We start from the raw sequence: 27,597 nt of genomic DNA on the forward strand, positions 1-27,597 counted from the left end.
ACAGTAAAGAAAGGGAGAGATTTCAGCAAGGTCTTTGGTTTATAGAAAGGGATGCTAGGACCTACAAGGTGATGTGTGACTCGGCTTTTACTGACAACACCACCTGGAATTGTGTTCCCAAGCGTTCTCCTGCAGCAAGCCACACTTTCCCCTTACTCCAAGCCTTGACCTTGGCTTGATCGCTTGTTGCAACACCACAAATTTTGCTCTGTTTTCAAGTGTCCAGTTTTTTTGTTTTTGTTTTTGTTTATTTTTAAGAATTAGGATCAAAACACCACAGTGGCAGTAGAAGCAATAAATGCCTATTGATCACCAGACTGATGGAAATCAGTACTCTTTGGGACTCCTAGCCTAGCACCAACTAGAAGAGGTTTTATTTCTGTGAAGGTTAACATACAAAGAAACCTGTATAATTGGAAATTTTTTAATTTTGTTTTTTGGGGGGGAGTTGTTTGTTTGTTTGTTTGGGGTATAAGTTTTCCTTTGACAACATGTCCTTAATACTAAGGGAAATTAATTTACTCTTTAAACTTGAACCCTGACTATGAGGCCTAGAAAAACCTGTTCTGTACATAAGAAACTGTTAGACTCCTTTGTAAGCAGGCTGTTCAAACATTTTGGATAGTTTTGTTCTGGACTCCTTAAAAGCACTATTTTAAGCCAGCTAATTAAATAAGTTATTTAAATGATCAAGATATTTTATTAAGATTTACATTAAATATTTGAAAATATAAATGTGATCATCCAAAGGTTACTTCTAAATTATTTTTTTCCAAAGGTCAGAAATGTATTGACTAAACTTCCAAAACGGTAGTGAGAAAGGGAGGGCGGTTGCTTCCATCTAAATTAACAATCAATCCATGTGTCAACAAAATTCAGATAATAAACATCAATCCTGGTGGTGCCCTAAGCAATTTTTATAATTAGATCCCATCATCTGTGATCCTCTAACCGTCCTCTGGGCAGGATGGGGAGGTGCAGTTCTTAAAGGGGAATAAGGAAGGATTCTGTCTGGCTTTGTACTCCATTGTCTGTGCCTGTCATGTCAGAATTCCAGTGTGCCTTTAAAGCTAGGATCTGCACTGTCTTTAGCTCGGTAGGATGCATCTTGCATGAGTCAAACAGAACAAAATGTGCCAGAGAGACTCTCAGACCTCCAGCGCCAAAGACAGTGTCACTGTGGCTAAACTTTCCTATGGATGGAACCAGGACAGTTAGAGATTAATTGACTTTCTCAAAAGCATAAACCAGAAGTTGCAAAGGGCTTGTATTCGACTTCCCCATCTTCGAATACAGCTGCCTCAAAGCTGGATACTGTAGGACACTTAAGCACGCCCGTTTCTCCCCATTGTTCTGTGGAGGAGGTCTTTTACTTTGAAAGTTAATTTTGAAATGGGATGTTTTCATAATAGCTTCTTTCTCAATGTTGCCAACCGGTTTCAAGAAAGAAAACTCTAATTTCCCAAAAATTACACATGCACTGTTGAAATAAAACAAAGGATGCATGATCCAAAACAGCTTTCAACCAGCCAGCAATGAGAAAGCATCCTCTTAGGTAGTTAATTTGTTTTTGCTATGGTTTTTTTTGAATCAGCACAGCTTAAATACAGATGCTTACATGTGCTCGTTTATTTCTTCTAAATTTCTCCCCTTCTCACCTTCTGCTGTTATATATGATATGGTTTTTTGAATATGAAGAAAATGTTAAGAATTCTAATTCTCTCTTTATCCACCCTTTGCCACATGTTATCACTGCCAACATTAATCTAATTTCTCCTATGTTCATTCTTTCATATTTGTGCTCTGTCATACTTTCAGCACTCCATAACTAGACTATAAACTACAAACTATAAAATGACATAACTTCATATTTTGTTAACATATTATTTTCTAAAAACTCTAAAAACATCGTTTGGTGCTTGTCTAGAGTAAAAAAAAAAAATCAATTTTGCTACTCTCTGATATGAGTTGACAATAGAACTCCTATGAAAAGTAAACTCTTCTGACTCATTGGGGAAAGTGATGAAGCCCAGACAATGGACTGAGCCAATAAACAACACATACATTATTGTTGCCAACAATTCTCACTGACAAGAACACGAACCGTAAATGCTAAAGCTTCTGTCTCATTAAAGGTAAATGGATTACTAATACATTGACCATTTAGGCTTCAGGGTTACTGATGTTTTAACTGCATTCATGCTAAAGGTCATGCATTCCAACTAGAAACTCAAAATATCAGAAGGTTTTAACTGACACCATCACTGACAATAAGAAACCACTGTACTATTAAACTACAGAAAGGTATAAAGTTCCATTAAACTACAGAAAGGTATAAAGTATGATTCACTAGCAAAAAGCAAAATGTGCGTTTGGCTAGGTGCTTTGCCTTTCAACCAGCTGGCTTGATATATTATAGTGTATTATAGTATAGTTACTGCCTCAAAGTATGGGACCTGGCAAACCTTGATACAATGAAACCTAACACAGGGGCTTAAACCTGCTGTCAGAGGGCCCATGGAGATAGCCTGACATTAATTCAAAGTGAATTCCCTAAGCACACCACATTCACATGAGGAACATAAACTAAACAGAATTCTTAGCCGTTCTCCAGATCCTTAAGGCAAATGGCAATTTAAAAATCCACTAATCGTTTTGACTGAGGCTAGAATACAGTATTTTACAAAAATATTTCCAAACTTTAAAAAAAAAAAGTTCTCTTATAAAAGTTCACCTAGAAAAAACTATCCCTTATCTTGAGGTGGGAAAAGGAGGAGGTTGGGGAGCACAGGTGTCAGCCCTCCAGAGCCATGTCGTCTCCACGGCAGTCTTCTCTACTCTGGGAAGTCAGCCCTGGATGCTCCTGGTAATAACACTAATAGCAGCTGTTTTTAAAGATAAGCTCAACTCTCCGGATCCTAATGAAACCACCTGTGGGATGTGGGATGTGGGACCCACGGCTGAGACAGTGTAGCCTTTGGAGAGCACCATTTGCTGAAATGTCTAGTGAGAGCTAAAATAAGCCACTTTGGTGGAGAGGAAAAAAAAAACCCCGCTGAGTGGTTGGAATCAGAGCTGCAGAAGGTCATTTGCTATTTTAGGAGCTGCAAGCTGGTCCCCGTTTTATAACATCACAGCTACAAACATGAAATTGTCACCTTGCCTGTCAGTTTTCTTCCCTGCTGAAGCAGAGGTGGCCTGCTTCACATTGAACCTGGCGATGGGTGGTTTTGCTCCTAAACTTTGCTTTATTGTTCAACTGGTATGCAAGGAAAGTTATTTCCCATGCATTTCTGTAATTTTGCTTCAAAATATTTTTTCATCCATCTTTTTATGGCATCTAGTCTGACCTTGAAAACTCTAGCTAGCTATGGAGACTAACTGTCCCTTCATCCCAACCACGCCATGCTGAAAGTACCTTAAAGAGGATTCCTTTTTCACTTTGACTCATTGAATACATTACAAAGAGAAGGACGCACAATGGACAAAAAGTATGGAAGTCAGAGAGAAAGGGAAAGAGACACACACATACACAGAGAGGGGGGGAGAAACAGAGAGAGAGAGACAGAGACAGAGAGACAGAGACAGAGAGACAGAGAGACAATGACACACATGAGAGAGACACAGACTGAGAGACAGAGAGAAACAGAGACAAGGACAGGGACAGAGAGAGAGACTTGTAGGATTATTTAGGCACAGACCATTTGGAAATGGAGGAAGGAGGTTAGCTCCAGCCCCAGACTTCCATAATTATTACAAACAGTACAGAGAATTACCATCAATTTTATTCCATTTCCCCTTAAAAATTTTAATTTCTCTTTCCTTATTGCCCACATCATAAGTAGAGTTAAGATTACCCTTAAAATTTTGGAGGGAAGTGTGACAATTTAGTAATATTGTTTTATATCTTTTCACCAAAAATGACAGAAAATTTTCATGGATTATTATCTTCTGTGAATTGCCTACCCATTGTAATTTTTTTTGTCTCACACAGTTAAATTCATTTAGGAACTTACAAGTTCTATTGACTAATTTTATAACATGGATTCAAATAAGCTTCCACTACAATCTAAATCTACGTATAATGTCAATGAAAGGGGGAAAATGTATGTTCATCATTCAGGAAGGCAGAGGGGTGTTCTGTGCAGTTAATCAATGCAAAATAAGGAACATGGTCTCAATATTAACCTGTAATTACGCACCCAGTTTCCCTCGCCTGAGCCAGAATCAGCACTGTTCCTCCTTGTAATTGAGAGTAGAAGACAGGATTGAACCTATTATATTGTGTTTCTCATTCTTCAACATCATTTTACTAGCAATTAAAGCAGCTTTGAGACTCTCAGTGAACTAAGCACCCTCTGCTTTACTGAGCATGTGTACTGGATCTTTACAAAGTGTTCACAGCTGTCCTTAGAAGTCCCTTTCCCAGCATTGATGAATCACCTTCCTCCCCCTGATCTCAGGAAGCACAGGCTCCATGGACCCCACCTCTAGACATGGCAGAGTTTGTCATATTCCTGTTGAACTCATTATTCCAGCACAGCTCATGCCAACATGTCTTTCAACATGTACCATCTTCAGCCCAAGCTAGTTAAAGAAACCAATAAAAGCCACCTGCTGAGAAGCAGCTGCAATCCAAGTCAGGGTACCAGATGAAGGGTGTGTGATTGCCCAGTAAGATTCCATCGCCTCTGTTCTTTCTCCTCTGCCTCCTTTGTCTGGACTTTCTCATGTGGCTGGTCCCCAGAGGGGACTGAATCTGCTATTACCTTTTCTCTTTTTTTTTTTCAAGCAGGAACTCTTGAAGCTCCTTTGGCTCCCAGCAGGAACTTAGCATACTGCACTCACTGTCTCTCCTTTGTCCTTTCTTTTTGAGTCCTTTTCACAACTGCAGACTCTTAGTCCAAGAAAACTATCTTGCTCTGATGTTCAAGCATCTTTCTAAGGGACATAGTGAGCCCTCTGGCCGTAGTCTTTTAAGAGCAAGACTAGCTTTGCCCTGTGCTTTACTGGCCCGAGCCCTGAAAGGGCCAAGTTAGTTTCTCCACACAGTCCTACCACACGCTGCAGTGGTAGCCCCCCACTGCCATGTGTAAGCCTTATGTTCAAAAGGCATTTGACTTCTTCTCATCACAGAGATGTGGAAACTCATCACCTATTTATAATGTTCGCTTCTCTCAATTCTAAATGTGTAGGCTTTAAGGTTATCAAACCAAAAGATCAACTTTAGCTTTTCTCGGGTCTTCTGGGAATCAAGGAAGGGGTAAAAGGATGCTTGGGTGGTTATTTGATGGAACATGATGGATGTATTTATGTAAGGATGTGTGAAGATTTTCAAACCTATGTATGTAAGTCAACAACAGCTAAACTTCTGCTATTGTTAATGTTTCTTGTTTTATTACCTTGGGTTCTGGTCTTGCGTATTTTCTTTCAGAATCGACACCTTCTCTATCAGAACTAGCCTTCTCTATCATGACCTTCTCCAGAACATCTTACCTACATTTTCACAACAACCTAATGCTGTTCACACACTTCCTAGCACACCTCCTTCTCTTTGCCACAGCAGAGATCACCTTTCTGAACCAAAACTCTAATCTTGTCACCCTCCTCCTTCACAGCATCCTCTGACTCCCTGCTGACAAAGTCTAAAGTCCCAGAGAAGTAATGCCTGGGTCTTGTTACTCAGTTATTCACACTCCAATCTGTACCCCCATATAGCCTTGCTTCTCCCCATCTCCTCCACACACTCAGTGTCACAAATATTGGACCTTTTAACAGAAAAGATGGCACTGACTCCAGAATGGCTTTTGCAAACTCCTTGTAAACCAGTCCAGAGTTGCCTGCTCTTTCTAACCCTTGTTTCTACAGTAACAACATTAAAAACTGAAAAGGCTAATTTATGATGGAGAATTAAAGGTTGTACAAGTATAACATATAACATCTGAAATGACCTAGCTTAGTGTGCATGTCTACCTCTGTCTTCTTAGTACTATTGTTTTCCAGTTCTTGAAATATTTAGTCTTGAAGGGTCTGAGACAGTTTCATAAAAATAACCACACTATGAGACTGGGTAGAATCAGGACTCAACACCAGAAGTGAAAATCACAGTATGACTTGCCAGTCCTACTGCATGAGGCTACAGAGAGGCAGGAAAGCCTTCACCACAAGTGCACAAGCAACCAAGTCCAGACGTGAGTGTACACTTAACCTCCAATTTTCTTAGCCCTTCTACATACTGACTGTCCCTTCACTCCTCTCCAGTATTCCTTAAAACTACAAGTGTCAAGTGGCAGAAGACCACAGGATTCTTAAACTTTGGTCCATAGTTCCAAGAAGATAACCTGGAGGAGGACATCATCAGTTACAATGCAATTCTAAGTAGCAGTTCTAGTTTTGCTTATAAACCCTGAAGCCTGTGCGTCACCACCAAATCAGCATACCTTTGAAGATGAAAATAAGCCACTCTAGGTCTAAAAATTGTAAATCTTTCGTGTTAGGTTTTCATTGCATAACTGCTGGAGAAGAGATATCTATTTTTTATAATATAAATAATTAGACTTCCCAAATAAAATTGAAAAATAATGAACCATGACTTCCCAATCTATTTTAATATAATGTAGAGAGTAATTCTCACCCTTCTTTATAATATAGGAGGGTATTCAATAAACTTTGAATATAAGAATTTATAAGGAAAGGATTTTGTAGTGTAGTATGCCAAAAGGCTAGAAATGTCAAGGTTGAAACCAACAGAATACGATCAGCATCATAAGTTAGTGTTCTGTAGTGTCTTTATCTCTGTCCCTTTATAGTTCAGATTTGAAAATTGCAAACATGCATTGAAATGCCTCCTATCAGTAGTACTAAGTGAAATATTAAATAATGCTCTTTTGTCTCCATCCAACTCTTCACAGTGCTTCCGTGGTGAGAAATCACAAAGAATGTTCCCCCAGCAATAACTGTATTGAATAGGTCTAAATAAGTGTATAATCAACACTTATTCCAAGTTTCCAATGGGCTCATTGGAGAATTTTATTTTAGAAAGTTCATTAGAAACATAGTTTACATTATTTCCATCCCCTTTGTCACTGAAACTCAACCAACTTCACACCATATACCCCAGAAACAACAGCAAGGGACAAACAGGGCATTTACATATTACTTGGAGACCTATCCTAGAGAACTAAAGTAAAACCATTTAGAATTAAAACTAGTTTGCGTTTCCAAAAGCACATGAAACACAAGAACACTTCTGCAAGAACAGTAGTTACCAGGCAGACATGGTCCTCTTCATTCCGTGCGCACTTCACATTACAGGATTCCTGAGTACTTTGGCCTCTCAACTCTTCCTCTTTTGCATGCATTCAAACAGCATGTGGACCTGTAAAGAACTTCCAGTGAGCTCCATCTGACACGGGTGACTCATGGCTGATTTTCAGGGGAGCATTCCTGTCTGCTCCATCACTCAACCAAAGCCAAAAGGACAGTGACTTAAGAAAGAGTATAAACTACAACTTACTAGAGGCAAACAGCCCAAAACACAACCTGTCATTTCCCTTTTGTTGATATGATCATTTTCTTGTTTATAATTTTTTGACAAAAGTTTCATCACATGAAAAAAACTAAAAGATTGAACTTGATGGCTGTATGAACGAACGTCATTAGTTACCACTCTCAGGCCAATGTTATTTTGTCTCTACCTGACTCTGGCTATTAAGTGTGAGAAATACATACATAGTGCCAAATGGAGATGGAAATGTATGTCATTTGGGTGTTTTGTTTTTCTATTAATGCATAGAGTAACCATGTTTTCCTAATAATGTATGAAGTAAACACATTAGGTGTTTGCTTTCTCTTTTTTACATATATAGCCTTTCCCTTTCATTGCATTATTTCATCCTATTCTTTAAAAAATATGAGTCCAAAATGTATACTTAATCCCCTCCATCTGGTATAAAATATGATTGCAGTGATTTTTCAAAACATTTTTGGGTATTTGTGATGTATGTTAAACTGTTTTGAGATTGTCAGCCAAAAATTGAACAGTAGGGTAATTTAATATGTGTTTCAAAGGTGAACATTTATTTGCATGCTTTAAAATTTTTGAGACACCAAAGCTATATTCAAAGAGGGAGATGAGAAACTTTTGACTGAAAGACAAAAAGAGTTTGGATGTTTTAAGATAAGAGGTGGAGTTCAGATGTTCTCATATGACTGTGTACTTAGCTCTTCACGAGCTGCATTCTTACTGAAAAATGTCTCATTCACAGCAACCTCAAACTGATGATTCATTTTTCTCATAGATCGAATTGCACAGAACATCATTAAGTCCCATTTGGAGACATGTCAGTACACAATGGAAGAGCTACATCAGCTGGCATGGCAGACCCACACCTATGAAGAAATAAAGGCGTATCAAAGCAAGGTACTCTACGAACCATGGGGAGTGGGGTATCTTTGTGGTTGCCTATTTCTGGTTTCTTCATCTCAGCACTATTGGCATTTTACACCTGAGCATTCTTCGCTGTTCGGTTATTGTGTACATTATACAAGCCATTCATGGCCTCTCCAGTTTCACCTGAGTGAAGGAATCAACAACAGACCAACCTTCACATGGTTGTGGAAACCAAAAAAATGTCTGCTTGTTGCCAAAAGTTCTCTAGAAGGCAAGCTGCCCTGATTGAAAGCTATGCCCCTATTTGAATGACCGGGGAGATGGTACCTGTATCAAGTGTTTGGGAACTTCTCATGGTAACTATGGATTAAGCCAAAAATCAAATGATATTAGATTATCTTTGCAAGAATGGTGCCCAAAGGTGGTTAAACAAAAACAGGGAACCATGCATTCTACCTTTGTATTCTTGCCGGACATTCCGCAAAATAGTGCTACAGAAGAGTAGTTCACCATAACATCAGTAATAATCCTGTTTCTCTGAGCACACTAGACATGTCTACGAGACGAAGCTGCTCCTGGGGGCTCAGGATTCTTGTTACTTGACTTCAGGACTGAGGTTGGCAACCACAAGATCTACCAGTTGGTGGAAATTTAGTAAAAATAAATGTGTTTATGGAAACATATGATTTAGACAACATGTTGATCTAATTCTTGCTACTTTTACATAATTATGAAAACAGACATAAGATCTACAAAAGGCACACTTCACAGTCACATAGATTTAGTTTCTTAGTTCAAAGAAAATAACTCGAGTATTAAAATATATTTGAGGTTATGTATTACTTATTAGGGTGACTTGATCTGAACTCCTCTTTCCTATGGAATTTCTTTTATACAAAAGCAAAATGAACAAACAAAGCAATTTATAACTCAAGTTTGGGGGCTTCTGCCTACAATGCCGGCACTCGGGAAGGCAAGGAAGAAGGAATTTATGAATCTGATACCCCTTGAGCTCTGTATTTCATTGTAGGCCAGCCTGAACTACATGGTGAAACTCTTCCTTCCCCCAGAAAATAATCAACAACCACTGTATCAGGATTTTATTTTCTTAAATTCTGGGAAAAGAACGAAAAGGGGAAATAATTTGAAATGTAAATTAAAAATTATATCGAATAAAAAAAATATTATGTTCAGTGTCCGCTAAGTTCCCATAAAGACAGTATTATGGTGGATGCTAGGATAGAATCACTCACTATTGCTGAACATGGGCTTTATTTTTAGCTAGTGAGCTAAGACTGAGTGTGTTACAGTAAGAAATGGAGAAAAAAGGTAAAGAAAAATACATATTTTGCATTCTATGGACATTGTTTCTACTTGTTTAGCTTTGGTACTTTGCCGGTTGAGAACAATGGAATTCATGTTAATTCAAAGAGAAAGAAAAACAATGACTTCCCACCTTGGGTGGCAGTGACGAGTGGGGCGGGGCGTGTGAATTTCATCATCTCCTAGGAAAGTAGTCAGTTCAAGGGCTGTTTCCTCTCTGCTTCAGTCCAGGGAGGCTCTGTGGCAACAATGTGCCATCCAGATCACCCACGCCATCCAGTACGTGGTGGAGTTCGCAAAGCGGATAACAGGCTTCATGGAGCTGTGTCAGAACGATCAGATCTTACTTCTGAAGTCAGGTGAGCCTTGTGACGTGTGGGGGCCTGTTTCAGACAGAGACTGTTTTGGCCCTCAGCACTCTAGGGTCCTAGAAAATCTTGCTTCCACAGGTAGCCACCCACGCAGTCACCTAACTCCCTAAGGAAACTCGGTAATAAAAAAAAGAAAAAAAAAAAGGAAAAAACGCCCTGATATCCATTCATTTCTCCTCTTTGAAGTCAAATACAATTTTGCTTATTGAAAAGTAGAGCTATTAATTGCAGGGGCTGAGATGCCCGGCTTGACAGGCAGTGAAAGTAATTAGCATGTCAAGGTGGCTGAATTGCTGAGCTGGCGCTAAAACCAGCTCCTTGCCTCCTGCAAGAGAACAAAAACATCCAAGCTGGCTGAGCTCGGCCTCTGTGGTCACTTCCAATCATTTTAATGATAATAGCCTGCAGTCTGGACCTACTGCAAGAAACTCCTCTGTGCTGGGATCCTTCCTTCCTTCTCTGATGTTCTCTTTAACACACAGGAAATACTGAAGATGTTGTTGTCTTAACCCACCCACCCACCCCCAAAAAGTACTTGTATCTTTCTTGGATCCTTTTGAAAAGGAAATTGAAACACAATAACATTTGGGTTCCTCTTCCTGGACTCAGTCACACGGAAAATAGATGTTTCATTTATTCTTATGAGATTGGTATTGTTTCAGACTTGAAGCAAAGATGGTAAAGGTCAAAACGAGTAAAAGGTTGTGTTCAGTATCACAAACCATGACAAAGCTGGCATTTGAACATAGGCCACATAGAGCTATTACAGTAACATAATGTTGATTCTTTAACCAGCGATAGAAATGAGCAAACACTGACTCAAGCACTGATTGCAATGTTACCGGTTATCTAACCATCCTAAAATTTGGTTAATCATTTATTTATTTTGTTCTCAAGGCTACAGTTTACAGAGCTCAGAAGAATGGTTTGTCCCTACTGTGCTTATTTTCTTGGTGTGCAATGAGACAATTGCCACCAGGTCAGGAGAATCCATTTTATTGCTCGCATGGGGCACAATCTGCTGTGACTGGACGGCATCAGCAAAGGTTCTGTGTTAGGGCTTCAGTTGCTGTCCCTGTAAGAAAAATGTCTCCTCTGCAGATGGCCTGGACTTCCAGACAGTATAGTCACCAGACTCCAGAAGCCAGAATTTCAAAACAACACAGCAGGTGTTCTTATAGTTTTCTGACATACCTTAGGAAGTCACATGAGGTTATATATACCATCTCTCTCAGTTAATGGTATCATGAAAGCATATTCAGGATCAAACATACCAGGCACAGCTTCTACAATAAGGTTTTGGAAACATATGGAATAGGTGACATTTTTGTGACTCTGGTCAAATAATAACATCTGACTCATTTGAAGTATTGCCTTGAACAAACACCTTAAGATGTCAGTGTTCTAACCTTCAAAATAAAGAGTAGAACTAGAACCACAAACTAGAAGTTGTAGCAAATTCAGCAAAGGAGCTTTTTAACAGTTCAGAAATGCACCCATCATCACAGACTACGGAATTCAGTTCCCCTTTAAAGGGGAACCCAGTTCAGTGCATTTCTGAGATTCATATATTACCAATTCATGGATGGTACTTGGGGCCATTGAATTACATGATCATTCATATCCCGTTTCCTGTATAAATGTTGCCTTCAGTGTAAAGGTACTTAGCACCTCAAAGCCTCCTATAATTTCTGTTTACATGAATCTATGTGAAATTCTCTTGAAATGGTCATTACTAGCAGCAGCTATGATAATGATTGTAAGGAGCCCAGGAAACTCTTCCACAGGGCAGATGTGCAGTAAATCGTATCTCTTCCATTGGTGTCATTAATCCATACTGGATTAATATTTGTACATCTTCTCCTGTCTTTATACCCATAGACTAAAAGTAACAAAAATTCAGCAAAGCATGGGAAATAAAACACAAACATAAAGTGAGGGCATAAGGAAGATCCCATAGATGCAACCAAATCAGCTATAAGATCTTGACACAAGAATTTGGCACTCTGGAGTCTCTCACCTTCAAATAGGGCAAAGCTCACATCTCCAATTCATGGCGAAACTAGGCAGCAATAGTTCCTCAGGATATAAATTCATGTTGAGAGGACAAAGACAGTAGAACTAAATTCAGTAAATGTTATTAAGCACCTACTATGTGCTGGGAACTTTCCTTGGTCTTACACAATGCAAGACTGAATGAAATTACTTCAAACACCTATTGCTGCTATTTCATGTGGCAAAAATTCAAAGGTGAATCTATCAGAAGTAACCCTTTTTATACCAAAGCTCATAGACTAGATGTGGCCGACACAAGTCCTTCCTGGACCACTTATCAATTATAAAAGTTCAAAGGCTGGAGTGAAATTTAAAATTAGTCTAAAGACAAACAAAAAGGAAAGAATTATTATCTGCCTTCCATTTTAGCCATCTTTGAAATATATTATCTTTATTTCTTTAGCAAAGTATCAAAATATTTTTATTTCTAAAATTATTACTGTGTATAATAATTTTGCACTTGTGTAGAGGTACCTTCAGAAGACAGTATAGGATAACCTGGAGTTTGAGTTTCCTGACATGGTGCTGGGAACCTAGCAGCAACACATGCTCTCAACAGCTGAGCCATCTCTCTGGGCCCCTAAAATGATTACTTTTGAAGAAGGAATCTCTTTAAATGTTCTAGGTTGATGGCACATCCTAGAATGTGGGGGCTGAGGCAGGGAGATCTTAAGTATGAAGCTGACATGGGCTACATAAGGAGATCGTGTATCAAAACAGTAAAATTCTAAAATGTTTCCTGCCTCATATGCACTAAGTTTACTTTATTGTTGAATATATGATATATACCTATATATTTTTAATTCTTTTAATTGTATAATACTGTTGGATAAGTGACATTCATGTATACATTTTTATTTCTGTATACTATGCACTAAAGACTTCTTTATTGTTGGAAATATGATATATACATAGGCATTTTAATTCATTTACCTCTATATAGTATGTACTAAGGATCACTTTATTGTTGGATATATGACATACACATGTGCATTTTTAATTATTTTATCTCATAGGTTGCTTGGAAGTGGTTTTAGTGAGAATGTGCCGTGCCTTCAACCCATTAAACAACACTGTTCTGTTTGAAGGAAAATATGGAGGAATGCAAATGTTCAAAGCCTTAGGTAAGTTTCTCTTGGATGGCAACACAATTTTACTAAATGTCTTCAGCTTCTGTATACTTAGACTGAAACCGCAAGTGATATATGCCTTGATTCTTTGGTAGAAGCTAGGATCTCATTCTTTGATTGGCATTGGACCAGGTGAGTGTCCTGTATTCTACCCAACTCTCCAGTTCCTGTAATTAAAGTTCCTAATCAGGAAAGAAGGAGAGAACTATGAACCTTATTAAAACTGGCACAACTACCACCTTATGGAAATAAAGTCTGATGCTAAATAAACCAGGTCCATGTCTTAGTTAGGGTTTTACTGCTGTGAACAGTCACCATGATCAAGGCAAGTCCTATAAATAACAACATTTAATTAAGGCTGGCTTACAGGTTCAGAGGTTCAGTCCATTGTTATCAAGGCAGGAGCCTGGCAGCATCCAGGCAAGCATGGTGCAGGAGGAGCTGAGGGTTCTACATCTTTATCTAAAGGGAGCCAGGAACAGACTGGGCATCCTCAGGCATCTGAGGAAGATCTCCAAGCCCATCCCCACAGTAGAACTCTTCTTCCAACAAGGCCACACCTTCTAATATTGCCATTCCCTGGGATGAGCATATACAAACTATCACAGTCCACTCTAGATCACTCTTTGTATGACCTTCATGTTTCTAGCTGCTGCTTAACTGCTCTATGGAGAGCATATTGTGCAGCCCATTGGTGGTCTATAGGAGTGACCTGTAAGTTTCTTAAGTAAATTTGAATCATTGGTTAAGATAAAGAGCAATAACCATGTGTAATTACCTCAAGAGATTGTTGCTGTACTTGGTTCTTACCCAGAAGACTGTGAACTACGTGAGCTTCTGGGAGCAGAGACAGTTGGGACTGACCTGGTCAGAGTAGCTCCTAGACCATTCTTGTGAGCCACAAAAGCAGGATCAGTCTTTGGAGGTGCTGAGTATCCTCACATCCAGTCGTCAGGATGAGGCAGGCACAGATGAGAACATTAGCAAAGATGGGCTGGTGCCAGGAAAGGTCTGAACAGATGATAGGGCCTCTTGTTCCATAGCTGCCCATGGACACCAAAGAAGCCACTGCCCTTTCACCCCTTGTGCTGTTAGCTGATATGGCAGCCAACAGCAAGCCCAATGGGCTGGCAACATTCCCCTTCTGCAGCTGATACGCATCCATGTCCTTGTCGAGGCTAGATTTTCAAGAAAGAAGGAAAAGCCTTCTTGGCGAGCGGCTTCAGGATATTTCCAGCTTCATCAAATAAACATTTACAGAGATCAGTGCAGAGATACAATGCTATTTTGCCAAAATCCACGACAACTAAGAAACTGACCCGTGAGCCATTTAATTAGACAATGAAAAATCAAGTCTAATTTAGGGGGGAGGTGTGGAGCACAAAATTAACGAAGCTCATTAGCATTGTGTAAGACGTCTCAGTTTGAAGCCCCTGGATACCTCCTGCTGCCAGGTTCCAGTGCCACCACAATGATGCTCCCTGAGCGCCCCTATATAGATAGAAGGCTCTAGGTTTTCTGTGAAAGCTGTGGATTTAGTCTAAAAGATTCCCAAATCACTTCAATTTCTTTTCTTTTCTATTTGAGCTTATAATGGTTTCATTTTTTTTCTTCCTTTTTCTCCAAACTCTCCTATATGTCCATCCTTGCTCTCTTTCAAATTCATGGCGTTTTTTTATTCATTGTTATTACAAGCATATACGTATAAGTATATGTCTGTTTCAGGGCTGACCATTTGGTATTTTACCAATTCCGGGGGAAGACTATTTCTCCCACTCTCAGAATCCCTTAGTTATCTGTAGCTCTTTGTGTAGGGTTGAGATGTCATGGTCTTTCCTTCATCCACTTTGACATATCTATTGTTGTCCTTGTTCAGATCATGTCTAGACAGTCATGTTGGTGAGACTTTATAGGGGTGAGACAAAGTATCACTTTGTCCCCAGGCTGACCTCAAACTTGCCATTCTCCTGTCTCGTTCTCCTGAGTGCCAGCACCTACATATATGCCCCCAAATCCAGCTTACTTATAATTTTTAGGAAGAAATATTTTCAGATTTGTAGGACTCAGGTTATGTGTTCCCAGCTGAGGTTACATGGACTCCACGTTAGTCAGTATTTTTACCCCATTGTCACTAAGATTATCTTCAGTTACCTGGCAAAGACATGGCCCACTTTCTTCATTCTGACCATCAAATCACTTCATGTGGCAAGGGACTTAAAATGTCCAGTCTAGGTTTCTAATATGCAAACCCCTCACTACCTACTTGATAATGAGGTATTTCTAGCTGTGCACCATTCCAAGTTCAAGTATTTCTGTTTAAGATTTCTTCTTCTTTTTAGGTTCTGATGACCTAGTGAATGAAGCATTTGACTTCGCGAAGAATCTGTGTTCCTTGCAGCTGACTGAGGAGGAGATTGCTCTGTTCTCCTCTGCTGTGCTGATATCCCCAGGTAGGAAGGTGCCAGTCCCTTGCCTTCTTTTCAAACCTGCTTCACTATCTTTAACATCAATTGCACTATCCCAAGCCAAAGCGTTCAAGAAATAACTTTAAAGGGACTGTATTTTCTCTAGCAATTGTTTGATATTTTTGGACAATGCAAAGGCAAGAAGCTTCACATTTATTAATGGCCAATTTTCCTCCTAACACAAGAATATCACATGTGGCACGGACCAACCCAGATCTAAGTAAGCAAAATTATTCCTCAACAAATAATAAAAATGAATAGTGGCTTAACTGAGCAGCTGGGTTCTGTTTTGGATTTAAGAATAAAGGAAATAATTTTTTAATGTAGAGTCTAATAGAGTGAAACTTACAGAAAATGCCTAAATGAAAAACCAAGTATAGGAACTTTAATTACCTTTTTAGAAAAACCTCTACCCATGATGCATTGCCATCATCTTTTGAGACAAATGAATTGCCTCTATCCTTAGCAGTGTTTAATGTTTCCAACTGGAAGGCTAGCTGTGGAGGGGGGCTTGCCTGATGAAGAGGAAGACTCTCAAACGCGGTTTCATGCCATCATGGATCTGTGTAACTCCAAGGCTGTAAATACCTCACTGATAAAATAAGACAATAAGTCTCTGGAAAGGGTCAGGGCTAAAACCTTCCCTAGCTCTAAAATGCAGTAACTTACTAAACTGTTTTCCAAAGGTAAAATGGGACATTTAGGGATTTGACTCAAACTTTAGCAATGGGCAGACTTTACAGTGCCAGATTGAAGTGCATAATAAATGGCTTAGTAAAATATAATCATAACAATATAGTGGAAATTTATGCGATAATAAGTGTGTGTTCCCTCTTTGACCAGCCACTCAAGCAGCTGTCTATTACATATGTAACATAACTGCTCATTGTCAGATCTCTTAAGTGAAGAATGAACTCCTTTCCCTCTTTCAGATTAATCCCTTCCATAATACATTTCTCTCTAAGATTAATCTCTTTATTTATACCCTAATGTTTTTCAGTAATGTTGGTAGAAATAGTTTTAACACAGTTTTATTTTATTTTTTATTAGTAATTTTATTCATTTACATTTCAAATAATATCATAGTTTGAACTGAATAATATCTTTGACATGTCACCCTACCTATAGTCACAAATAAGTGCCTCCACACATTCTATGCAAAGGCTATCTTACTCACAATATGATCACTGATAGTCCAATCAAGTCTTCACATTTTTGTTTCTGATTTTCATTTGGACGTTTTCATCAAAACATAAAGGACCAGAAAGCACAAACACAGATAGGAAAGGTGTCAAAAGTCCTTTTTTAATAGCAGCTACATACCAAATAATGCCCTCCCATGTTCTCATGGCATTCAGTTCTCTACCCCGAGCTTTGCTCCATGGAAGATGGGTTCTATGGACGCAGAAGGCAGACAGCCCCCACTCTGGTTCCTGCTCACTCAAAGGAAGAGCCTCTCAAAGACTCCCTTTCCTCTTTGAACATGTTTATGGAAATCAGTAATATCCTAGCAGCAAATGCTGAAGACACACCATCTTCAGCTTGAAAAAGCCATGGAAATGACCGTCCCAGGAGGCAAGGCTCTTCTACCTGAGTTAAAAATCAACTGAACTGTTTGCGCTCTTTTAAAAAATATTGATGCTGTCCTCCTCATTTTCTGAAAAGTTTGGAGGCACTCTGTCTCACTCTCCACCTAGTAGGGAGTCTTTCAGACCTGGTAGCCGACCCACACTCCAAGGCTTTCTGATATCAAGTGCCCTGTTTTGTCATCCAGGCATTGTGCTGTGCTTACAAGAGACGGAAGATAGATCTGTGTCCTCTCAAGTCAGACCCCACTTTTCCCTAGACTTTTGACTTAATAGCTACTGTCTATTTACTTCCAAATAGCTTAGGGAAGGGAAAGGAAACTTAATTTATTCTGATTGACAATTGTCACTGAAGTCCTTTGTGCTCACTTACGTAAGGGTTTGCTTAACTCTTGGCTTGACTTGTCCTTGCCTTGTCTAGGATTACCGAGTCAAGTTTCTCACCTGACCTGAACTATGTTCAGGAGGATCATGGCCAAGTGCTTTTCCATGAGTATTTGTTCAGCATTTGGAGACTCCCAGAGTCTCTTGACTAAACTAAGGAAACAATGCAAGACCATATTTGGTGTATAAATCTAATCAGAAAAAAGAAAAAGAAGGGAGTAGAGAGGAGAGAGACAGAGAGAGACAGAGAGACAGAGAGAGAGAGAACACACACACAAAGAGAGAGAGAGAGAGAAAGAGAGAGAGAGAGAGGATTCATTAGGAAAAAGAAAGTATACAGGACCAAGAAAAAGAGAGGCGGGTGACTGATCACTTAATTCAATACAGGAAAATCGGACTCAGAAGTTTGTTTCTGAAATTGATGTGTGTGCTCTATAAATGATAGCAAGGCATCAGCTTTATATCTGGTGAAGGAATAACTCAAGCTAAGGAAGAGGGCTGTGATTATTAACAGTATTCCTATATGGTTTCAAAATTATTTCTGTTTGAAAGAATATCTAAGCAACTGTCTGGAGGAAGGAAGAGACACTGAAACAGTCACCAACACTAGGCAAAGAAGGAGTTTGTTTGAACCAAGTGACTTCTCTGTCATTACACCATGTGTGGTCAGCTTTACCTCATTATTTATAAGATAGTCATGTTTCATATAAAAATACACAAACTCAAAAGCAGCTTATAGCTACGTGATTTGAGATGGTCTGGAAATACCATGTTCATATACATAGGTAAAGGAAGCAAAGTTTATGTGTCCTCTCCTTATTCTTTGGCTTTTCCCCTTGTCAGACCGAGCCTGGCTGATAGAACCAAGAAAAGTCCAGAAGCTTCAGGAAAAAATTTATTTTGCACTTCAACATGTGATTCAGAAGAATCACCTGGATGATGAGACCCTGGCAAAGGTAAGTCTTTGAGTCACAGGCCTGCTGTCCCCAAAGGAGCCCTACATGAACAGGGGGGAATTTCTCTGCAGCATAGACTGCATAAATGTGAACACATGCTTTTTCAAAGGGAGATTAGTAAATTTTGAGACACTGAGAAAAGAATTGCTTTGTTTGAAGAGGTGGTTTGCATTTTGTTTGTTTGGTTGGTTGTTTGTTTGGTTGGTTGGTTGGTTGAATGGTTGGTTATGAATGAATGGTTATTACCAGGGTCTGGTTATGTCCCCCAGGCTGACCTTGAACTCATGATGCCTGGCACTCCTCACTTCAGCTTACCTAATACCAAGATTATAGGTGTATACCATCATGCCTAGCTGGAGAGGATTGCTCTCCTGGAGAAGGGCCATACTGAAAGATCAGAGACCAAGGCACAGGGGAACAAAACAAAAGACCCTTGGGTATGTCAGTGTCATCAGAGGAACAACCACCTTAAGTAGGGCAACGTGACTTCAAATTCATCTTTGAGCAAGGAGAAGGCTGCAGCAGTATAAAGTCCGGTCTGGGCCAAGGTGAACAACACTTGGATTTTTATTCAAAAGTAGAAAGGAGCATCAGCTGTCAGGTGTGCCTCTCCAAACACAGGGGTGGGCTGCCATGTGAAGTAACCTGCCACTATCAGGTTCTTGTCACTGTCTGGTTACATCTCGGATGTATCTTAACGTCCTACACACGGCGAAAGATCAGCCTGATGACCTCTTAATTTCCTTCCACTCTGATCTCTTTGTATAGATCTTGCCCTGGGGTTATTTCAACATGTGGACATACCAGGGGTAAATGCATGCAGCATGACACCTGTTCCTTGACTTATCTTAATTAAGAATGATGAATTTTGAGGTGATGTTGTATGACAATTTTTCCTGGAGAAATACAACACACATGCCTAATAAATTCAGAAGGAACTCATACTACCAGAGTCCAACTCACAGAGTTTTGATGGAATTACTTATAGGAATACAGGGAAAAGGTTACTTATAGGAAGAGAAAGGATTCAAAGACAGCTATATCACCAAGGCCCACTCTAGCTTGGGTGACAGATCACAAAAGCTTAGAAACTGGAGCACACTGTACACCCTGCAGACAGCTCACAGGGTAGGTGTTCTTTCCAAGCAATGGTCTAAACCTCCTCCAGACAGCTAGCTCTATGTGTTTCTGCTCTCCCAGGTCTAGTATCAGAGTCTTCTTGGGAGCACGACTCTTCATACTCTTTGCAGCTTAGTTCTGCCAGTCTCTGACTTTAATTTCTTACTCTGGCAGAGAAGGGCCTAGGGAATCTAGACAGTTTCAGGAACTTCCTGATGCTATTGAGTTGTTTACCTCCCTGTTTAAGGAGCTTCCCTCAGGATGAAATGTTTCAATTTCAGAGGAAACTGTTACACAATAGATTGGAAGTTGTTTACCAATGTAAAGTGATCACAGACAGAAGAAAAGTAATTATCAGTGATTGCCATTCAACATTATTTAAATCTTAAACTGATTTCTCAAATACTGAAATTTTTTTAGAGGAAAAACATTATTTTAAATGTTAATGTATCTCTGGTTTCTTAACTAAAATCTTCAGAAGGTAAGAAACTGGGAAATTCAACTTATTCTTGGTTAAAGATAATAGGAATCCTACTCTTTATATTTTTATCATTAAGACTTCCCACTCTGCTCTTGGAGTTCTTTATTTTAAAAATGGGGGAGGTAAAAGACTATTTGGAGACATCATCAGATTTTACTTTGCACATGCTGAGAACTGCTATAAAAAATAAAAAAAAAAACCTCCACGAGTTAAATATGCTGCTTCATTATGATAAAGTTTGTTAAAATTAACACATCACCAGGAAGAACACTTCCACACCATTTTGCAGTGATAGTTCCCTTTGACAGAACTTCTCCCAAGGGCAAAACACTTGCTCTCTGTGCCTCAGTTTTCTTCTAGTCAAGAGTAAAGTTTGAACCAACGATTAGCCTCTCTGGGCAGAAAAGACAGTAATATGAATATCTGCATGTAAGTCTATAATCCATTAGCTCATAGATATAAATATATCCAGTAAATTGATATGGTGGATTTTTTTTCTCTTGATGCATTATTCACGGTATATCATAAGGACATTTTCATACAAATATATAATGTACTTTAACCATATTTTCTCCACACTTTTTCTCTTCTCTCCAGAAATTTTTCTTGTTTGTGTTTGGTCTCTACATTTACCTTGTAAACCTATGGTCTTAAAACAGAATTAAACAAAAGGTTTTGCTATTCTGCTTGGGAAAGTTGTCTGTCCCAAAACCATGCTCCCAACACCTATACAAAAATGGTGAAAATTCCATGTTTCTGTACAGATGTGTTATAAGATTAAGCTTATGGCTCCTCTTAGAGAGATAAAATAATAGCAGTTACATGTTTACTGTGGTTTCTATATCCTGGCCTCTAGGTCATGATTTGAACTAGGTATGGTTTTAGAAAAGCGACAGTAATTGACAAATTTAATATACTTGATGGCAAGTAAACAGATGCAGCATTGATTCTATGGATTATCTTAAACCTGCTTTCTTAGGTTTAGCCAGATAAAATTACACAATTATATTCTTTTTAACAAAACAAAAATATTTTCAGAAGAATGGATCCAAGGAAAACTCTAGATAAGAATATGTCTTGTGAACCATTCCCTGGAGCCAGATGACAACACATAACTAGAGTTCATATGTAGATGCTGGGTTCTTTAGACTGTTCTTTATAATAATCATCACATTAATGAGATACTGTATGCCAATATGGAAAGACCAAAACACAATGAAGAATAGATTCCCATTTGTTCCCAGTAAATTCAGATATATAACTTCATTTGTCTGAGTTTCAAATCCATTTTCAAGAGCCAGGGGCCAGGAGTGAATCCATCTAGTCAGTTTTTGAGACATAGGTACTATATATCTTTGGGGTAGTGTATGGGTCAGCTTACTGTGTCTATGATAAAAGCCCTGACACGAACATCTTCTAAGAAGGGGTGGTTTATTTGGGCTACTGGTTTTAGAGATTTCAGGCCATGTTCACTTCTGTAATATTGTGGTCTCTGGAGAGACAGAACACCATAGCAAGAACATACGATTGAATGAACTTGCTCATGTCATGGTAGCCAGATGCCCAGTACAAGTCTAGAAAAGGGAACACTCCCAATATCCCCCAGAATGCCCTGTCCTCAGTCACCTAACTTCCTTTCTCTGCCCCATTTGCTAAAGATCTCACTGCCTCCCAACAACACCACTGGCAGCAAGTATTAACATATGCACCTTTGGAGAACATTTATGATCCAAGGAAAACCAGCACCCACCAACAGAACTCTTCCAAAGGAATTCTTTTCACTAGGTTTAAAACCACTCCACCCACTGTAGACTCTTCCCATCTTTATAAAAAGGTTCCTTATTACATCAGGGGACAATGGCCATTCTCAACATTTATTCTTTATAAAACCCATGGGAAAAAAATCTAAAGCTATTTCTAAAGACAAGTATACAAAACTAAAATGTTGTATTCTAGGGCACAGATTTAGGTTAAATATGGAATCAGCCTCTGTTATAATAATTAAAAAAAATGTTTCTACCAGTTGCCTGATTGACCCTAAAGAGCTATAGGCAATAACAAGATAAAGGCACACGTTCTTCCTCCCGAAAGAATGAACTCCAACACACTTTCAACACACCTTGACATTAAAGTTTAGGGAGCAATACTTTATTCTTTGGGCCAAACTTCAATCTAATAAGGATTTGAGAAATTAAGGTGTCTGTACCTATTAATTAGAAACCTTCAGTGTCTATCTATTAATCATTTTTTTGCCATTTATAAAGATATTAAAAGCAAAAAAAAAGTTAGAGAATAGATTTTTCTCTCCTCAAAAGCATATTAATACATACCATATATTTTTAATAAACTCACAGCTATAGGACGTGTTAGCCGAAAACTCCAAATACCCTATATAACAGGACTGAAAGGGTAAGCAATGTCTTGGGTACTTACAAGACTAAGTGAGATAATGTATAAGTATTCCATCTAGTTCATAAAAGGACATATGTAAACTGTTTTATTGGGATAGGATTGGTCATGGCAGAGGGAATTTTACTTCAGTAGGGTAATGTCTATATAAGAAATAGTGTTTGGTAACATCACTGAAGAGTGGAAACTTTTCACAAGATGGAAGTAGATGATAGGGAAGTGGAGAATGGGCATTATAGAGGTAGGAAAGTAGAGGGCTTATTCACACTATAAATAATAGTTAGGTTGGGCAGGATCTTGAATTTGAGAAGACAGGAAATGAGATAACACTGGTCACTTTCATGAAAACTCATGAAAAAATAAATAGAGATATGTATTTTTAAGCCCCATATGACTAGAGGAGGCAGCCCATCTGTTTCTTGGCTTCACTTCTCTTGTCTGGGAAATGAGTAGGCTGGACTGCCTGGTCTTTAAGATCCCTTAAGTATAACATCCTTTGATGTCCCAAAGTAAAAAACAAAGGTTCTTTCAAACATTCTCTTTGCCCTCCACTGCTCAGTCCAGTGTGGTTATTTTAAAGACTCCTTAGATCTTTTCCATTGTCAAGATGAAGACAAAAGGCTGATTTTTGCCTCATCTCACAGACTTAAGCTTATAATGGGTACCATAACTATGTTGTCTGGAGTGATCTTCTAAACTGAAGCTTACAGCATGCAGTGTTGATGGCATGTGTGTCCAAGGGTCAGCCTCTCTATCAGCTATCCAGACCAGTTTCAGGTCCTGATGTAGTGAGGCCTGACCTGACACAGAAGGGCTTGCTTCCGAGGGGAAGATCTATGAGGTTCAGGGTCCAGTGGAGGACTATTGTTGAGGCATTGAAGATGGAGGAAGATCAATAGTAAATGTCTGAACTGTGAAGACAGTTGTCATTTCAGGCCTCTGCTTATTATCCTTCACTAAATGTCTTCCCTTCTTGTTGCTCTGACCATAGGGACAGAGACAGAAAAGAAGGGGACCTGTCCAAGGTAGATCATGATCTGACACTATATTCACAGTCAACGACAAAGCCCAGAACTGGATGTTCCACTCAATCTTGTCCTCAAGTTCATTTCTCACTCTCCCCCTCAGGAAGCCTCTGGGTCTAGCCCATAGCTGGTGGTGCGTCTGACATAGGCCTTCACCAATTCAGTCATCTCTCCTTTGTGCCTCCTGGGTTATTAAAGTCAGGAGATATCCTTTATTATATATTCCTTTTCCAAGCAATTCTCCAAGTAGACATGCCCATAGTTGTGATTCCACCCTAAATTGTAATGAGAAATACAAGAATCATTAAATTCTCTATTATGTTCTATTAAATATTGCTGATTTAGACTCTGAAGTTCATGTCTTCTGCCCAGCCAAGATACAGTCTGTTATTCCCTTAAATTTAAACATAACCTCTTACCTGAGTGAGAGAGCCGAGCATGACTCTCCCCTTCCAATTGAAAGACTGCAGTATGAAGCTCTAACTTTGCAGGAAGCAATGCCTGCCCTATTCACACAACATCACTGCAGAAAAAAATTCTCACGTGGAAAGGGTGTTCCTAAGTCATGGTGGTTTTATTTACATCGCAAATCTTTATTACAGATCAAATATGCAATATATGTGTATCGGAGATGTAATGTCACATAATGTGGAGCATAAAAATGTACTGCTCTGATTATAATGAAAAGCAATGAAGTTGGACATTACATGTGCCATCAAAGCAATGAATAATTCAGAGTGGCTGAGAACTCATTATGTGCAACACTGTACTGATAGATCCAGATAGGTTGACTTTGAGTTTTTAAAGCTATAATCTCATTATCTTACTTTACAAAAGGATAAATTGAAAACTCAAGCCATCAAAGCCTCCCCTAAAATGAGCCAGTGTATGAGTAGGAGAGTTAGAATTTAAACCTAACCCCCTATCAGCACCTAAACAATTAATTTGTGGGTGCCTACCCCTAAATGATTAATAAACTCAGAGACACTCCCAACCCCTCCAGAGGCTTCTACCTGCCCAAGAATCCTGCACCAGATTGACTGAGCTTGGGAAACCAACAGAATCACTAACTTTTTAATCCCTTTGTCTATTTATAGCATGAATAAGAAAACTGTTTCTTGAACATAAGAACCTAAGTTACTAAGGAAAATCTTAAAAGATGAAAGATTTAACTCTATTTTACATGTTAGTGTTTGAAAAATTACTGGCCTCATCCTGGCCACTCTCACCTAAGTGCCAATGTATCTATCTACCCATGAGGACCAGGCAGCAGCCCCATTGTGAAGTGAAACTAGAAGAAACAACTGTTTGGCCCATGGTGTCCATTCAGCAAACACTCAAGGGGCCAGGGAAACTAGAAATCCACCCACACTCCTTTTCCTTGTGTTCTCCACGGGGTCAGAAATAGTTGCTACTCTGGTTAAGAATGGAAGGTTAGGGCGGCATGCGTACATCCCTTCCCAAGTGTGTGATTTTAGAATTTCTACTTGGGTAACTAGAAGATAGGGGTCCATCTCGTGTGAAATGAGCAGTCAGGCCTGAGAGAAAATAAGGCTGTCCTGCTCAGATAGTGTGGGTTGTGTCCTCAATCTCACTATTCTCTTTTCTACATGGGTAGGAATTTGTTCTGTAATCTTAAATATCTGTATTTTGTTTTACAAATTCTTATATTGCCTAGTGACTATCACAATGTGACATAACTTTGTAACCATATCTGGGACATCCCCGAAGTTCCCCATAGGCATCTACACAGCTGTAAATCCATAGGAGGATAATACAAGAACTGGCAGAATTATACAAAATGCCTTAACAGAGTCTCCAGATTTTAAATTTCAAATCTAAATTCACAGAACACAGCTCTCCCCCAGGATGGTTTGCCATTTCAACCTGTGTTAGTTATGAATGCAAGAGCCCAAAGAGCAAAGGGGAGGAGTGCACGGCAGCCTCTTCCAGGAACTCCTTAAGAGACCAGTCCTTGTCTGTCTGTTTAGCTGCTTATAATGGGCCAGCACACACCGTAAAACCAACATCACAGCATCCCAAGCACTGCCCATCAGGTTAAGCACCTTTAAAACAGGATAGAGTTCAGTATATTACCCTTCACTCCTCAAGTTGCAGGTTGGTGTATTCAATGGGGTTCTTTAATTACACATAACATGACTCAAGTTTAACTGAGCTAAAAAATAAAAAAATAAATGAAATGAGATTAAACAGTAGAAAAGTATGATTGAATCTAAAGTTTAAAAGAAAAAAATAGCAGCTCCCACTCATGAAGATACTGGAATTAGGAAGCCTTAAGATTTTTACACCTTACATTTATCCATCTTGTGCTATCTAGCTAATTTCTCTCTGTGGCTTTTTCTCTGTCTCTTTTTCTATGTCACTCTCTATGTCTCTTTGTTTCTCTCAGTCTCTCTGTGTATGTCTCTCTGTCACTCTGTCTCTCTCTCTGTCTCTCTGTCTCTGTCTCTCTCTGTCTCTGTCTCTCTCTCTCTCTCTCTCTCTCTCTCTCTCTCTCTCTCTCTCTCTCTGCTTTTTGGTCCTCATGGGGCTATACAACCAGCACTTAGCTCTTTAAGTTACTTGGAGTCTTGGCTACATTATGCAGTACCTTGAGGGTATCAGTCTGATTCTAAATCCCAGGCTTCTACTGTCACCACCAATAGCCAGGTAGTAAGATATGTGCCACAAAAATGGATGTCAAGAATAGACAAAGGAGAAGATGGAAAGAGTTTATGACCTGGAAAGGAGTCTCCAGTTCAATATTATTTTTATCCAAATACCTATATCTGGTTACTCGCAGACACACAGACACACAGATACACACAGGCTCAGATAGACAGACAGACAGACACACACACACACACACAGACACACACACATACACACACACATACACACACACACACACACACACACACACACACACACACGTGAACCTGGACAGATGAGATGGATGTATTCAGCTCTTTCCATCTTCCACTTTAATCAAACCATTTTTAGCTTTCTTTGTGAAGATGAATGACATCTTGATGGCTTGTTTTACCTTCTGTTTGTCCCATTTCCCTAACATCAGTAGTATCAGTTTTAAAAACATGAATTTTGTCAAAAAAAAAAAAAACACTCTCTAGAGAGAATCATAGGATTGTTATCTCTGCTCAAATAGCAGTTTTTCCTTCTTCTTCTTCTTCTTCTTGTAGACCCCAGTAGACCTAAAGCTTCCTTCTTATAAGAAACACTTTCCATTAAGAAAAAGAAAAGACTGCGAGATGCCCTTTTATAGATCTTCTGTCTAGTCCTGTGATGGAGATTATTTGGATGTGAAAGAATTTCATGAGGATTTCAAATTGACTACCCCGTCTATCTCCAAGTGCTTCTTTTATACATCCCCAGCTGTTTAAAAAGTTGTTGAACCATTAACTGCTGCTGAGGCTGCTCTGAGCTCCCTGTGAAACGTGGGTCCCCCAGCTGCAGTACGCGATATTAACGAGCAATGAATGACTGCACGCTGCTTTCTCCACTGGGCCCTTCTGGGCTCTGCCAAGTGCTTGCTCTCTGTCTGCATGGCCTCCTGGCCTTGCCTGACTACAGAATGGCAGAGCCCCACCAGCCCTTCCATTCCCACAGCTGATGGGATGTCTCTGCCAGCCTCCTCAGAGACAACACAGTTTAATGAAGCTCTCTGTCTTTTTCTGGTGTTGTTGCTGACAGTGTCCATTAGCTATTCATCCATTCTACAGATAAACAATATCAAATGGACTTAAATCCCATAGAAGGGGCAGAACCGGATAGGAGTCAGACTCTGCCAAGACCTGAGCTTTTAGCAGAAAATAAGACAAGGAGTTGACATTCACTTTCCAAAACCAGACTCTAGTTCCCTGTCTCTAGTCAAGTGAGTAAC

At 39.3% G+C, this 27,597-nt stretch overlaps 1 protein-coding gene across 1 annotated transcript in view; it reads left to right on the forward strand.

Annotated features, from left to right (window-relative positions):
• The window catches only part of Rorb (RAR related orphan receptor B), a 44,862-nt gene that overhangs the window by 12,598 nt on the left and 4,667 nt on the right, over positions 1-27,597 (forward strand). The window contains exons 3-7 of the mRNA XM_052172787.1: positions 8,301-8,422; positions 9,942-10,074; positions 13,158-13,265; positions 15,611-15,721; positions 18,550-18,662. Coding sequence (XP_052028747.1) covers positions 8,301-8,422; positions 9,942-10,074; positions 13,158-13,265; positions 15,611-15,721; positions 18,550-18,662 — 587 coding nt within the window. The remainder of the gene's footprint in view (positions 1-8,300; positions 8,423-9,941; positions 10,075-13,157; positions 13,266-15,610; positions 15,722-18,549; positions 18,663-27,597) is intronic.

Source organism: Apodemus sylvaticus, chromosome 1, assembly GCF_947179515.1.
Source record: "Apodemus sylvaticus chromosome 1, mApoSyl1.1, whole genome shotgun sequence".
Classification (NCBI taxonomy): domain Eukaryota; kingdom Metazoa; phylum Chordata; class Mammalia; order Rodentia; family Muridae; genus Apodemus; species Apodemus sylvaticus.